Source organism: Myotis lucifugus, unplaced genomic scaffold (genome assembly GCF_000147115.1).
Source record: "Myotis lucifugus unplaced genomic scaffold, Myoluc2.0 scaffold_239, whole genome shotgun sequence".
Lineage (NCBI taxonomy): Eukaryota > Metazoa > Chordata > Mammalia > Chiroptera > Vespertilionidae > Myotis > Myotis lucifugus.
Genome location: NW_005871287.1, coordinates 1806255 through 1823348, shown reverse-complemented (window position 1 = coordinate 1823348; position 17094 = coordinate 1806255). Strand labels below are relative to the sequence as shown.

Here is a 17094-nt window from a genome sequence, read left to right as displayed (position 1 = left end):
CACTGGGCTAGCACTGTGAGCAGTAGTTCCCGGTTGGCAGCGGGTGCAAGCACCAGGCAGGACCATAGTGCATAGGAGCAAAGAATTTTCAGTAACCCTGGAGGCTCACCCCAATGACAGTGACTGGTGCCCTGCCTTGGCCTGGCGCCCCCGATCACCTGCTCCACCATCCCGCTGCGGCCGACGTCCACCATGTTCCACATGCACCCCCTGGTGGTCAGTGCACGTCATAGCAACCAGTTGTTTGGTTGTCCCATTGTTTGGTCTATTTGCATATTAGGGTTTTATATATAAAGATGGTATGTGTTCTGAGTACTTTCACCTTTTAAACAGACTCTCTTTAGCTAACATAACAATTTAGTGTCAACTAGGGATGAGAAAGATTCCTCAAAGGATGACTCTGCTGGTAGCGAACCTCACTGGTGAACTTAAGAGTCCACCCACTGTGCTGCTCATACTGCTCTTCTTTTAAAACACTATGATGAATCTTCTCTGAAGACACTTTCAAAGTATATGCAAAAAATACAGAAACATCATTTCAAATGATACTTACTTAGCCAAGTAATATTTAGTGGAGCTCTTATTAGGTGGCTAAGCACTGGATTAGAGACAAAGAATACAATGATGAACAAGACACAGACCTTCTCTTAAAAAAAAACATAGTCTAGGACCTAGTTTGCAGCACCATGGCTAAACGCACCAAAGTCAGAGTCATTGGTAAATACAGGAACCGTTACGGCACTCCCTCACTAAAACGATGAAGAAAATTGAAATCAGCCAGCACACCAAGTACACTTGCTCCTTCTGTGGCAAAACCAAGATGAAGAGGTGAGTTGTGGGGATCAGGCACTGTGGTTCCTGCATGAAAACAGTAGCTGGTGGTATCTGGATCTACAACACCACTTCTGCCAACACAGTAAAGCCTGTCATCAGAAGGCTGAAGAACTGAAAGACCAGCAGAAGCTCTACAATTTGAAACATGATAGACTATAATAAATGGATTCATTTGTATAACCAAAATAACCATAGTATAATCAATGGAAGAGAATACAGAGCCCAGAAATAAACCCAGGTCTATATGTCAATTAATTTGCTACAAAGTAGCCAAGAATATACGATAAGGGAAGGACAATCTCGTCAATAAATGGTGTTGGGAAAACTGGACAGCCACATGCAAATGAATGAAACTGGATCACTATTTTACACCATAGACAAAAATTAACTTAAAATGGATCAAAGATTTGAGTGTAAGACCTAAAACCATAAAAGTCCTAGAAGAAAACAGGTGGCAACCCTTGTGACGTCGGTTTTGATGATGGTTTTTTGGGTTTGACCCCAAAAGTAAAGACAACAAAAGCAAAAATAAACAACTGGGGCTACATCAAACTAAAAAGTTTCTGCACAGCAAAGAAAACCATCACCAGAATGAAAAGGCAACCTACTGAATTGGAAAGAAATATATTTTCAAACCATGTATCTGAAAAGGGGTTAATATCCAAAATATATGAAGAATCATACAACTCAACAGCAAAAAAAGACCCCACAAATGATCTGATTTTAAAAGTGGGCAGAGGATCCAAATAGACATTTTCCCAAAGAAGAAATAAGATGGCTGACAGGTACATGCAAAAGTGCTCAACATCACTAATGATGAGGGGAATGCAAGTCAAAACCACACTGAGATATCACCTCATACCTCTTAGCATGGCTACGATCAAAGAGATAAGAAATAAGTGTTAGAGAGACTGGGCATACAGGTCTGCCTTAGTCTGTAACAAAATACCACAGACTGGGTAGCTTATAAACAACAGAAAGTTGTTTCTCACAGTTCTGGAGGCTGAAGTCCAAAATCAGGGTGACGGCAATAGTCAGGTTCTGGTGAAGGCTCTTCCCGATAGACTGCTGACTCCTTACTGGGTGCTCCCACCTGGTGGATGGGGCTAGGGGGCAGTGGTCGGCAAACTCATTAGTCAACAGAGCCAAATATCAACAGTACGATTAAAATTTCTTTTGAGAGCCAAATTTTTTTAACTTAAACTATATAGGTAGGTACATTATTATTAACTTAATTAGGCTACTCCTAAGGCTTAGGAAGAGCCACACTCAAGGGGCCAAAGAGCCGCATGTGGCTCGCGAGCCGCAGTTTGCCGACCACGGGGCTAGGGAGCTCTATGGGGTCTCTTTTTATAAATCACTAATTCCATTCATGAGGGTTCCACCCTCTTGACCTATCACCTCCCAAAGGCCCCACCTCCTAATACCATCACCGTGGGCATTAGATTTTCAACATATTTGAGGGGAACACAAACATTCAGACCAGAGCGATGCCACTTTGCCTAGGAAGCTCCAGGTTCACATGTGTTATTCTGGTATCACTATCAATTATGCCCCCTTTTCCTTCAAAAATGTTATGGCTTGAACAATAAATTATATGGTCACCTTTCCTGATATGACTGTTTACTTTTCTGGCTTCATCTGGTACCTTTCCTGACATCCACTTAATCCTAAAACCCTGCTAATTTCTTTCAGGTGTTCTAACCTGCCAAGCTTCCTCCTACCCTGGTCTCTCGCACACTGTTCACTTTGCCTAAGATATTCTCTTCTTCACTCCTCACTAGGTCTGGTTCATTCTGTGTAGTAGGGAAAATAGTGTAGTAAACTGTTGTTCAAACTGTGAGTTGTGACCCGGTAAAATCAAGTTTGTGGGTCACATCCAATATTTTTTTAAAAGTAAAACTGTCTAGAATAAAAGAGAAGAGATCAGAATGCATTGCCATAACCACTGTTTGTGAAACCACTCTTTCGGGTGCTGAGTGTGTGTGGACTGGGTCATGGCGTGCAAGGCATCTCTGACTGGATCAGAGTCAAAAGGTTTGACACACATCGGCATAGGCTCCGGGATCAGACTGTTTGATCTAAATCCTGACTTTGCCACTTCCTAGCTTTGTGACCTTGGACAAGTTATTTAAACTGTGTGGGTTTTCCTCATTTATCTTATGAGACCGTTACGAAAATTAAATGAATTAAAATGCTTAAATCTGCACCCAGCACACACAGCATGTGCTGTTAGCTAACCCTCAGGTTCTCGTTGGAACATCACTTTCTCCAGAAAGCTTCCCCTAACATCCGAAGTCAGGTTAGGTGCCCTCCTGTGTCCTCCCCATCTTAACACTCATCTCACTTGTCTGAGGAGATGTGACCAGGTCTGATTAGACCACTGGGAGCTACAGCAAGGCAGGTATCTTGTTCATCATTTGGTATCTAGTAGTTAGCATAGTACCTGGCACATAATAGGTATCAGTAAATTTTTGCAGAATTAATAATTTAATCACTCTTGGAAATAGATACACAGCCATTTGTTTTATGCAAATAAAGTCATCTTGGGACTTACACACCTGAGAAGTCACAGTCATTTTGATGAAGAACCTGTCACCTTAGTTTAGATTAAGCCTGATTCTCTTAATTTGAAATGTCAGAGGGTTATATAACTTTTTATAATATACACTCGTTAGCAATGTAGTAAAAGATTTATGTTGGATGGCTTCTTGATCTAAAATTCATAAATAATTTTAAAATCAGCATCTATTAATTTTTCTTTTAATCATTATGATGGAAAAAGTTGGGTACTGCGTGACAAATAGAAGGTGGCACCTTTATTTATTTATTTTTGGGGGGCAGTAAAAATAGTATCTTATTCCACCCCTCCCACTCACCATCTCCCCACAACCCCCAGTACACTTCTCCCTTCTCCTTTCCATTGCAATGTTACAATCAGAAAACAAATGCTGTGTTTTTTTGGGGGGGAGGGGGGATGGGGTTTGGGGAGGAGTGTGGGTAAAAACAGTCAAATTACAGTAGGAATTTTTCCAAATAGGTTATCCACTTAATCATCATCTTCTCCCTCATCTTCAGGTTCCCATTTTTGCTTCTGAGCCCTTTCTTCAAGATCTTCTTCATCTTCCTTGTTGTTTACTTCCCAGTCATAACCTCTTCATCCTCCTCATTCTCTCCACTCATATCCTCCTCTTCTTCTTCCACTGCCTGAGCATCCTCATCATACTCTTCTTCATCCTCTTCCTCCTCTACATAGCCCTGGGGCCTGAGGCAGGGGCCTCCTTGTCATCCTTCTAGATATGTAAGTTATGGGAGGAGCTTGAACACGTTTTATCTGTAGTCATTCAGGTTGGTTACCTCATAATTGCCTTGAGGTTTTCTAACTTTCTCAGTGGCTCTATTGTGCTGAGATCTCTATTTTGTTGACACTTTTCTGCCAATACTTCCAGGCCTCCTGAGATTCTGTTATCGCTTAGTTCAAGCTTCTTAAGTTTGTTTAAGTTTGGTAAGTTTGTGACTGAGGTGAAGTCCGTGTTGATTGTATTTAAGAACTCCAGTTCTTCAAATTCATCTGTGAGGCCTTTCGATTTTGCTTCATTAGACTGACGGTTGTCCAGGACAAGCTCTTTCACATCAGAGGGCGTCCCCGCTCCGCAGCTCCAAGTGAATCCATTTGTCCATGTCCATCTCGTGTGCTCTCTCTGCAGAGGCTCCTAAGCCAGTGGAATTAAATCAATAAACCCTGAACCCACAGCCACACATTTTAGAATTTGAAGGCTCAACCCAGCTCCACTCCATTCTTCAAAAGATGGCATATCCATCTTACTAGTCTTTTATTTAACTGAGCTCTGCAAATAATTGTGGTTTTGCTCTATTCATTCATTTCAATGTAAGCCTTTAAATAGTTTTATCTATGTCTTTTTCATGTATGAATCATGTTTCCCATATTTTTGAAGTAAAAAGGAACAATTAAGTTAAAAGGCATTTTAATTGGCTTTATTAATACCAACTATATAATACATAGTTACTATGTTGATAAGCTCTCAAAGTTCCCTAATCAGTTCTTTCATATGAAGAATGCTTTGCAATGCTCTGGTGATTGACATAGACTATTTCAGGGAAATGTGAAAGCATACAGCAACTGCCCTCAAAATGGAAGACATCAATCAGTGCCCAGTTTATGAGCAACATATAAAAAGAATATGCAACTGCTAAAAAAGTATTGCATTACCAGGAGTGACAAAGAGCAGAGCCCAGAGCAGTGCTGTGCTAACGGCAGATTCACCCTGACACCTGGGGGTGGTCTGGGAAACTCCTGTACAATTCTCTTACTGAGTCAAATGGACACTTATGTCAGATGATGATGAGGGTTATAAAGAAAATAAAGCAGAGAAGAGGGGTAGGGAGTGCCAATCATGGGTGGGGTATCAGTTTTTAATAAAATGTTCAGGAAGACCTCCCTAGACTGTGACATTTCAGCAGGACATGAAAAGAGGAGAGAGAGAGAGAGGGAGAGAGAAAGAGAGAGAGAGAGAGAGACACCGAGGGAGCACCATGGGTACAGGACGCAGGAGTGACCTTCAGAAAAAAAGGTCCTCCTCTGGCACACTGTAAAGGAAGCTAAGACTCCATAAAATGGGACTGGGAATACATCTGTTATGTACTCAGCCACCTTCCAATGGCCCTGGAGGATACTCCTTTCACCAAGGCATTAAAAAATGTCCAGTGATGGGCACCAGCACTGCTGAAGAGCTTTGTGGTGCTCGTCATCTGTAGGCTGAAGATGACAGTGGGTGATGCAGTGGAATCAGGTCCCCTGATCTCTATGGAAATGATGGCATCCTGGAGTGGTAGAAGCCAGATGGTTGTGCTTAACTCTTGGAGACAACTAGGCACAATAACCATAGTAAGCCACAGGGATACAAAGATATCAGCTTTTTGTTGTTTTTTACTTTCAGGGATGTATCATAATGGTTAATGAATCACAAGACCTATAGGAAATAGATAAGCAGCCTACTACGTGCTGCTAGAAATACATAGAGAGAAGACTTAACTATTGTCATCATGGTGGGGTTCGTGGCCTCTTACACAATTCCTAAACCTAAGCCAGTTCACAGAGCCAGAGCCTCTTGATTGAGGGGAAGGTAAGATTCCTTTGAGGAAGAATCCTGAAATTCCACCATAGGCATATAGAGTAAATCTTGCTCTAAGCCTTCCCTACAGGTACCTGAAGCCATTTACAACAACTGCACTGGGAAAGGGAAATTCACAGAATTTCCAGGTCTTGTTAGATGCTGGCTCTTAACTGACACTAATTTCTGGAGATCCAACAACTGCACTGTAGTCTACTAAGTAGAGATTTATGGAAATCAGGTGGCACATGAAGTCTTGGCCTAGGCTCCACCCCACAATGGGCCTAGTAAAACCACAGACCTACCTCCAGCTCTTTCCATGGTCTCAGAACGTATGATAGGAATAGAACACTCAGTAACTGGCAGAATCCCCACATCGGTTCCATGACCCATGGAATTCAGGCTATTATGGTTAGAAGGACCAGGTAGAAGCCCTCAGAATTACACCCCCTAGCCCCCCCAAAAATCTTTCAGTGGAAACTTCAAAGATTACTGTCACCATCAAAGACTTGATTCTTATCACATTCCAATATCACCTGCCTGCTTTTCTGAAAAGCCAGATGGATTGTGGAGAATGACTGTAGGTTATTGCAAATATAATCAGGTGGTGATGCCAATCATAGCTGTAGTTCCAGCTGTGGTATCCTTATCCTCAGCCTAGAAATGTTTTTCCAAAATCTATTAATAAAGATAATTAGAATCAGTTAGCTTCATGTGACTGGGACAAGTATACCTTGATTGTCTTGCCTCACAGCTATGTCAACTCTGCTCTATTAAGAGGGACCTGGATTTCCTTGATATCCCACAGAACATCACACTGGTCCATTACAGTGATGATACAACGCTAACTGGACTTACTAAGCAGGGAGCAGCCAGCACTCCTGGTGCTACCTGCATGCAGAGCTGGGTGTTAAGTCCTGGGAAAGTCCAAGGGCCTGCCACACCTGTGCAATATTTATACAGTGGTCAGGAGCGGGTCAGGCTATCTTCTCTAACGGGAGAGGCAAGCTGTTGCACCTCAAACTGCCCAACACACACACAAAATCACAGTAATCATGGCCTCTTTGAATTTTGGAGGCAATGTAAACCACATTTGGGCGTTCTGCTCTGATCATTTACCCCCGTTTTGAGTGCTCATCAAAGCAAGAAAGGGTTCAGCAGCAGGCCCACCCACTGCATAGGCTGCCCGGACAGTACAACCTGGAACCAATGCAAGTGCCTTAGGCAGAGACAGATGCTAAATGCAGCCTCTCATGAGCCCAGTAGGAAATCACAAAGCTGATCTCTAGGGCTTTGGAGGAAGGCCATGCCTTCTTTTGCCTACGCCATAGGATGCCAAATAACTATGTGCCCACCCTGTAATGGGTATTATCTGGGCCACAGAACATAAAAGTGGACATGAACAGCAGCTCTATTGTGAAATCAAAATGACACACATGAGCTCAGATCAAGCCAGTCCAGAAGCCCCTGTAAGCCACAGCAGCAGATGACTCAGACTCCTTGGAGCCTGTTCCCACTCCTTTTTGCCTCTCATCAACTTACACCTGTCGCTCCCTGGAGAACTGACAGTTAAGAGGGAAAAGTACAGGGATGGTTCACAGATGAATCTGTAAGGTATGCCAGCACCAGCCAGAAGAGGATAACTGCTTAATTATAACTCTACTCAGAAGTGCCCCTGAAAGACAGCAGGAAAATCCTCCAAAGTGGAATTGCAAACAGTACATCCAGATACACACTTCATGTGGAAAACAAGATGCAATTCAAGGGCAGTGGCTGATGGGTGCACTCAGGAACCTGGAAAGAATACGACTGGAAGATTAGTGACAAAGAAATCTGTGTCTGGACCTCTCAGGATGTATGTGCACATTATGTGAAGATATTCATGTGCTATATAAAGGCCGACAAGGGGACATTTACTGTGGAAGAGGACCTCAAAAATCAGGTGGCAAGATGCTCAGTTTAATGGCCATCAATCACTCTCTTTCCCTGGTCAATGCAGTGGTTCAATGGATTTGGCCATGTTCCAGGGATGGAGGTTATGCATGGGCACAACAACATGAACTTCCCCTCACCAAGGTGACCTGGCTACAAAGCTGCCGGAAGTAGAGTGAATGTTCCACCCCAGGCATGGCACCACTTTCCAGGGAAAACGGCCAGCTGCCTGTGTCAGGCTGGTTATACTGGACCCTCCATTATGAAGGGTGCCATACTTTGTCTTCATGACCTCATGGTGCAGAGCTGCCTTCCCTGTCCGCAGCCCTCCCACCAGCACCACCGTTAGTGAACCTACCGAATACCTCGTCTATTTTCCCACCATCTCACAAACACCCCTACACATACTATTCCAGAGAATTAAAAAAATACTTTCCAATTCTTTTTATGAATCTAGCAAAATATCAGTGTCAAAACATGACAAAGAGAATATGAGAGAAGACATTACTGGTGAATTTTACTCCTAGATATGGATGCAAAACTCCTAAACAAAACATTAGCAAATCAAACCCAGCAATATATATATATATATATATATATATATATATATATATATATATATATATATATAAATAAAAGATCATATATCATGGCAAAATTGGGCTTTTTCCAGGACTTTAAGGTTGTTTTACTATTTGGAAATCAACTAATACACAAAATTAACAGCTCAAAGGAGAAAAAGCTATAACCATTAATATAGATGCTAAAAATGGAGAAATTTAACATATATTTATGAGAAAAGTGTTAAATTAGGAATGGAGATCTGCAGAAATGAATATAATAAGCCTGTTTTAATGGCAAATGGTGAAATCATTCTCTTTAAGACACAGACTAAGTCCAGGAAGCTCACGATCACATTTTCATTCAGCGCTGTCTGAGAGGTTCTACCTACACGGCGAGGTGAGAAAACAAAATATATGGTTTAAAAACCAAGAAACAAATCTGCCATCATTCACAGATGATATGATTTTCAATATAAGAAACACAGTAAAATCTACAGATAAATTAGGAAAATTGGTAAGAATTAATTAAGCAAGGTTACTAGCTATAAAATCAATGTACAAAAATTAATTTCACTCATTTTCACCATCAATATTTAGAAAATACAATTTAGAATATGATATATTTTACAGTAGCTACCAAAGTACATAAGTACCTAGGACTAAATCTAACAAAAGATATACAAGACCTGTATGGAGAAAACTATAAAATATAATACTTTAGCCATGTTTAGGTGGCTCAGTTGGCTGAAGCACCAAAGGGTTGTGGGTTTGATTCCCAGTCAGGGCACATACCTAGGTTGCAGTCGGGGTGAGTACAGGAAGCACCAATTGATGTTTCTCTCTCACATCAATGTCTCTCTCTCTCCCTCACCCCCTCTCTCTTTCTCTTTCTCTCTCTCTCAAAATACTTCCTTGAGTGAGAATAAAAATAGATAAGTAAATATAATATAATACAGTAAAGAAGATTTAAATGAACAGAATAATTTGATATTGTAAAAATGTCACTTCTCCAAATTGATTTCAAGATTGACAGTGCCAATCAAAACTGCAGTGGAGTGGGGGCTTTTTTTTTTCAAGGAACTTGACAAACTTTTTTGTAGAAAAGTAAAAAATAGACAAAACACTCCTGATGAAGGAAGTCATCAAGAATTATTGCCAAGGTAGAGTAATTAAAACTATTTGTTGGTGCAGGGATAATCAAATCATTTACAGAACAGAATACAGAGCTCAGAAACAAATCCACGCACATGTGTAAACTTGCTTTAGGATACAGATGGCATTACAGTTCAGCTAGGAAAAAACAGACTTTGCAATAAAATGATGCTGGGACAGCTGGATATCCATTTAGAAATAAAATTAGACTCCTGCTTCCATCATACACAAAATCAATACCAGCTGCATTAAAATTTTAATTGTGGAAAGCAAAACTAGAAATTTTTAACTTATGTAGAAGTATCTTTATAGTCTTGTGACAAGAAAAAAATTTAAAAAATAACAAGATACAGAAAGTACAAATCATAGGAATAAAATTCTACCTCATTAAAACTGAGAACTTGTTATTCAAAAGACTCTTTACAAAGGGAAAGATAAGTCATAAACTGGACAAATGTATTTTAAAAATGAAATGTTAGCCTCCAGAATAGATGAAGAATTCCTACAAATCAATTAAGAGAAAGCCAAACAACCAAATAGAAAAATGAACAAAAGATCAGAACAGACATTTCACAGATGAGGAAATATGAGTGAACCATACACATTTGAAAATATGCTCAATATAATTATTAAACAATACATTTTAAAACAAATGAGATACCAACCATCACCCAACAGATTGGCGATTTGCCCCCTTCCCCGCCTCCCCCCGCCCCCGCCCCAAAATGACACTATAAAGTTGGTGAGGACATGGAACAGCTAGAACTTTGGAAAACAACTTGGCGCTATCTAGTAAATTTAAAGATGTTCATATTGAACCATCAGCAATTTCACTCTGAAATATGTGCCCTAGAGAAACTCTTGTCCATGCGAACCAGGAGTCTCATACAACCATGTTCATAAACAGCACTGTTTACAATACAAAAAACTTGAGCACCATACTGATGACAGCGTTCTAGAATGGAATAAATGAATATGCTCTAATACATGTACATAATAAAATGCTATACAGCCATGACAACAAATGACAACCATGTACACACATAGATGAATCTTAAAAACATATTACTGTGTGATAAGAAGTCACAGAAAAATAAACTCAGTGACTATATTTAGATAAAATTTTAAAGCCTGTAAAATTAATAATGTATTGTTCAGAGTATAAACATCTTACCTAATAGACAAACATGTAAATTAACCATCCCTCCGCTACGCTCACCAGCCAATCAGGAGAGTATGCAAATTAACCCAACAAAGATGATGGTTAATTTGCATATGTAGGAGTGGTGGAGCGAAGACTCTGTCCGGAGCCGAGAAGACTAAAGGCTCCGTCTGGAGCAAAGGCCTGGGTCCCGGGTGCCGGAGGAAAACCGGTGCCGGCGGAAAACCGGTGCCGGCAGCCAGGGGAAGGGAAGGCCTATTGCACGAATCTCTTCGTGCAACGGGCCTCTAGTATGTAATAAAACTATAAAGAAAAGCAAGGAATGGTGAGCACAAAATTCAAAAGAGTAGTCACTCAGAAGAAAGGAATGGGCTCAGTGAAGCAAACATCAAGTGTTGGTGAGGGTCAGTACTCCCAAACACCACAGGCCAGAGTGCAAACAGCGGATCACTGTACCTATGGAGGGAAAAGGCAGGAAGGAAGGAGAACTGAGGATTCTGTACCAGAATACTTTCCTACTTTATTTTTGCCTTGGGCTGAAGTTGCCAAAATTATAACATGGAAATTAGAACCATCTGTTGACAGGATAAGTTAGTGAGCTGGGCAGAATTTACCAAAAGAAATTGAGTAATGTATTTTAGAATCTGTTTCAAATTGTAGAAAAATATAAATAAAAAGCCTACTTTATTTGAGAGAGGAAAAAGCTGTCATTTAATCATTATCTATAATGAGAAAAACATGGAAATAACTTAAATAACCATTAACATAATACTGGTTAAATAAAATAGGAGACATTCATACTGTGGCACACTGTTATAATAGTTATAAAAAATTAAATAGATCAGGAATAGTAAAATGGACTGATATGGAACAGGAGAGAGTTGTTAAATAGATGCTACTTAGTATATGTTAGAGTCATTTCAAAACAGAAGAGAAAAATGAATTAGTCAATAAAATGTTTTTGAGACACTGGATGCCCACTGCTATATCTCAAAACATTCACAAATATTTTAAATCCAGATAGGTTAAAGAACTAAAAAATTAAAATGAAATATGGGTGAACATGCACTATGAACCTATGTGGGTAAAGCCTTCTAAAAACACAAGAACAAAAGCTCAGAAGGAAAAGAGGAATAAATATGACTATACGAAACAGAAAGCCTCTATAAAAACACCAACAAAACAAAAAAAGTCTATAAAAAAGGTTTAAAGGTAATTCATAGCCTGTAAAATGATATTTGCAACATAAATAACAGAAAGGATTAGTAAAATGGTAGAATCATCCCTCATGTGACATATTTTGTGACTTTTTTCCTCTTAACCATTGCCACTGATGCTCATTTATACTCAGTTTCACTTGTATTAAAATGTTGGCAGGGGGAACCATGTCCACAAAGCCTGAACATGGATATTTACAGCACCTTTATTTATAACTAGAGGCCTGGCGCACAAAATTCGTGCGCGGGTACGGTCCCTAGGCCTGGCCTGTGATCAGGGCCATCTTCCCCAGCTGCCTGCAGTTGGCCCTGCCACCCACCTCCACCCACCCCCGGTTCCCCGTTCGTCATCCGGTGATTGGAGCCTGCCGGCCTGGGGGAGGAACTGAGAGGTTGGCCATTCCCACTTGCTCACGGGTCTTGCCCCCGCCATGGGTCACCCTGTGTATGTGGGGCGACTGGCGGGGCGGGGGCCTTGGCCTGGCACCACCCGCGTCCCCTGCCACCCACCCCCAGTTCCCCGTTCGCTATCGGCCAATCAGAGCCTGTCGGCCAGGGAAAGGGACTGAGAGGTGGTCAGTGTGCCCCATAGTGACTGGTCCAGTGGACGTTCTGGTCGTTCCACCATTAAGGTCAATTACCCTTTTATTATATAGGTTTGCCAAAACTTGGACACAACTAAGATGTTCTTCAGTAGGTGAATGGATAAATACCCTAGCACAGGGGTGGGCAAACTTTTTGACTCGAGGGCCACAATAGGTTCTTAAACTGGACCGGAAGGCCGGAACAACAGCATGGATAGAGTGTTTGTGTGAACTAATATAAATTCAAAGTAAACATCATTACATAAAAGGGTACGGTCTTTTATTTTTTTAGTTTTATTCATTTCGAACGCGGGCCGTAGTTTGCCCACGGCTGCCCTAGCATATCCTATCCAGCACTAAAGGAAAAGGGCTATTAAGACATGAAAAGACACGGAGAAACCGCAATGCATATCACTAAGTGAAAGAAGCCAGTCTGCCGAAACCGGTTTGGCTCAGTGGATAGAGCGTCGGCCTGCGGACTGAAAGGTCCCAGGTTCGATTCCGGTCAAGGGCATGTACCTGGGTTGTGGGCACATCCCCAGTAGGAGATGTGCAGGAGGCAGCTGATCGATGTTTCTCTCTCATCGATGTTTCTAACTCTCTCTCTCTCTCTCTCTCCCTTCCTCTCTGTAAAAAATCAATAAAATATATTTAAAAAAAAAAAAAAAAAAAAAAAAAGAAAGAAGCCAGTCTGAAAAGGCTACATACTGTATGATGCCAACTACGTAACTTTTTGGAAAAGACAAAAGTATGGAGACAGTTCCAATATCAGTAGTTACCAGTGGGTAGAGGGGGATGTAGAAATGAACAGCAGAGCATACAGGATTTTTAGGGCAGTGAAACTTCTCGATATTGTACTATAATGGTGGACACATGTTACATATTTGTCAAAACACATAGAATGTACCAAACCAAGAGTGAAGCCTAATGTAAACTATGGGGTTTGGATGATATTGTGACCATAAAGTGTTAATGTAGGCTCACTGACTGCTATGAATGTACACTCTGGTGCGGGATGCTAATAATGTGGGAAGCAGTGCTTATTTGCAAGTAGGGGGTGTATGGGAAATCTCTGTACCTTCTGCTCAATTTTGTTGTGAACCTAAAACTGCTCTTAAAAATAAAATCTATTAAAAAGGTGGGGGAAATGTATGGGGTTACTAATAAGAATACAAAAATGTGTCCTTACTACTCTTTCTTCAAGCTTCTGGATTTGGATCAGTTTACATAAAGTATATTCTAAGAATACAAAGCAAGATGTCTACAAAACTGTAACCACTTATAACTAATTCCATGTGAATAATACCATCCTTGTGCAGCAAATATTATCCACAACTTCTTGTTTTTGTGTCTATTAAAATATCCTCACCATTCTCATGATTGGCTTTATAAGGAAACTATAAACATGAACTTGTAAAATAAATCTATACTAATAAGCTACAGTTTTTATATTTTTTGGATACTGGGTATCTATTTAAGGGAAAAGTGTGGTGCATGGTCCAAAGATGGGGGAAAGGATGAAACTCAGAACATAAGGAGCCACCTCTGTGATAAGGGAAAGCATGCCTGGGTGAATATAAAAGCAAAGATATCTGAAGGGATGAAAAATACTAATGAAAAAGTTTCATTCTCATATTGGCAGAGGATCTTTCATCCTATTTTTTTAGAAAATCAAGAGGGAAAATGGACTGAAAATTGAGTGTTCATGGAGAATAGAAAGGACGAAGTGGCTCAACAATGAGTCAATCAGATCTTGAGTAGCAGTAGAGCCCAGTTGGAATTTAATGGTGTAATTTATTGGAGACAGATTTTGTATAATTTTATACTGTGCCTTTTATGTTAATTACTCAAGAGTTGATTAACCAATTTGTGGGGTACTATATACATCTTGCTTTTCATCTAATGCTTGCTTCTGAAAAATGGCATAATTTAAAGTCTTTATCAAAGAGAAGTTAATACAAATGAAAAAAGGAACTGAAATTAATTTGTTCTGTTCTTAACCATTCATAAAAGATATAAAGCTTGTAGTTAATAATTTTTTAAACAAAACAATGACAAAATAGAGAAAAAACATTGAAATAAATGGTAAAATAAGATTACAGACTCACACGTGGGTTGAATTTGCCCATGCTAGTCATGTTCAAAGTTAAATTAAAGCCATTGTTCCTATATTTCACAAAATAAAATTTGATGAAAAAAATTCCTGCCCAGTGTTTCTTATTCACGTTTCTGAGTAAACTTCCTATTCTTTAACCAACTTACCTGCATTCCAGAGGTTACAATCTTCTGCTTGCCCTTCTGACAACCATGTAGATGACGAGATAATGGCTGGAGAAATTGTCGGCAAAAGTGGCTTTGGGTCATCCTCATAAAATAACATCAGGTCCTTACAGAAAACAAGAGAGCACATAAAAGTTGAGAAAAAAAAAGAATACCATTGCCTCAGTTTGCTACAATGGATGGGAAATTTGTGGAGATACAATCTATATGCACTATGTGCAAAATGTGTATAAACACATTTTTTAATATATTTTTATTGATTTCAGAGAGGAAGGGAGAGGAAGAAAGAGATAGAAACATCACTGATGAGAGGGAATCATTGATTGGCTGCCTCCTGCACGCCCCCTACTGGAGTTTGAGCCCACAGCCTGGGCATATGCCCTTGACCAGAATCGAACCTGGGACCCTTGAGTCCACAGACCGATGCTCCATCCACTGAGCCAAACCAGCTAGGGCAAACACATTTTGATTGAAAGAATTCACACATGAGCTAACTTGTGTGAATTGGGTGTCCACTGAGTATAGGATGATCCAAATAAAGTATATGCAGTGGGGTTGGTTAATATGTCTTTTTCTCCCATAAATGGGGATACTTAATAGTACTTTGTTATAGTACTAGAGGCCCGGTGCATGAATTCGTGCACTGGTAGGGTCCCTCGGTCTGTGGGGATCGGGCCAAAACCAGCTCTTTGACATCCCCCGAGGGGTCCCGGATTGTGAGAGGGCAGTTCTCAGGTGACGCACCCCGGAATCAGGCTCCCTCCTTTCTGGTTCCGGGTCCATCACCTGAGAACCGCAGCTGCCAAGTCACTGCAGCTAGGCAGCTTCTGCGTTGAGCATCTTCCCCCTGGTGGTTAGTGCGCGACATAGCTAATGGTCGGAGCATCTGCGCCCTGGTGGTCATTGCGCATCATACCTACCGGTCGCACAGTAGAACGGTCGCTTAAGCTTTTATATATATAGATAATGAACATATAGTAAATGCAAAAACCTTAAGTATGAGCTCAGTAACTTTTAACTTTAGGTGTATACCTATACAACCACATTTCCTTCACTCCAGAAAGTTCCCTCAAGTTCCTTTCTAGTTGATACCATCCCTCCATCACTAGTAAACAGTATTCTATATTCTATCACCAACAATGAGTTTGTCTGTTCTTGAACTTCATATATAGTGTATACACTATATATGGTTGTGTATCTGATTCGCATTGTTTAACATAATGGTCAAGAGATGCATCTGTATTTTGTGTGCAAGTAGTCCCCCCTTATCTGTGGTTTTGCTTTCTGTGGTTTTAGTTATACACAGTCAAACATGTTCCAAAAATACTAAATAAAAATTCCTGAAATCGCCCTAACTGGTTTGGCTCAGTGGATAGAGCGTCGTCCTGCAGACTGAAGGGTCCCAGGTTCGATTCTGGCCCAGGGCATATACCTTGGTTGAGGGCACATCCCTAGTAGGGGGTGTGCAGGAGGCAGCTGATCAATGTTTCTCTCTCATCCATGTTTCTAACTCTCTATCCCTCTCCCTTCCTCTCTGTAAAAATCAATAAAATATATTTTTAAAATTCCTGAAATAAAGAATTCATAAGTTTTAAATTGTGTGCCATTCTGAGTAGCATGATAAAATCTTGTGCTGTCCTGCCCGGAATGCAAATCGTCCCTCTGTCCAGCAAATCCATGCTGTATATGCTGCCCGCCTGTTAGTCACTTAGTAGCTGTCTTGGTGATCAGATTGACTGTCATGGTATCACAGTGGTTGTGCTCAAGTAACCCTTATAGTAGCCTAATGCTGTGTCACTTCATCTCACCATGGAGGCACTGTATCATCTCATATCATCACAAGAAGAAGGGTGAGTATAGTACTATAAGATATTTTTGAGAGAGAAACCACATTCACATAACTTTTAGTGCAGTATAGTGTTATAACTGTTCTCTTTATTATTGTTAATCTGTTACTGTGCCTAATTATAAATTAAACTTTATCATAATATTAGGAAAAACAGTACAGATGGGGTTCAATACCAGTATTATCCTCAGTTTCAGGCATCCATTGGATCTTGGAGCATATCCCCCATGGATAAGGTGGAACAACTGCATCAGTATTTCTTTTTTGTAAGAAATATTCCATTGTGTGAATATATCATAATTTTTAAAAAATTCTTTATTGTTTAAAGTATTACATATGTCTCCTTTTTTCCCCATTGACCTCTCCCCAGCCACTCCCACCCCCAGCACATG

The 17094-nt window shown here is 40.4% G+C and overlaps 1 protein-coding gene and 2 pseudogenes across 1 annotated transcript in view; 1 reads left to right on the top strand and 2 right to left on the bottom strand.

Moving 5' to 3' along the window:
- Positions 1–17094, bottom strand: part of ENTHD1 (ENTH domain containing 1) — a 79746-nt gene that overhangs the window by 22886 nt on the left and 39766 nt on the right. Inside the window, exon 4 of the mRNA XM_006098560.1 lies at positions 14839–14962. Within this exon, the coding sequence (XP_006098622.1) occupies positions 14839–14962 (124 nt within the window). The remainder of the gene's footprint in view (positions 1–14838; positions 14963–17094) is intronic.
- On the top strand, positions 687–949 carry LOC102437426 (annotated as a pseudogene).
- Positions 3884–4521, bottom strand: LOC102436801 (annotated as a pseudogene).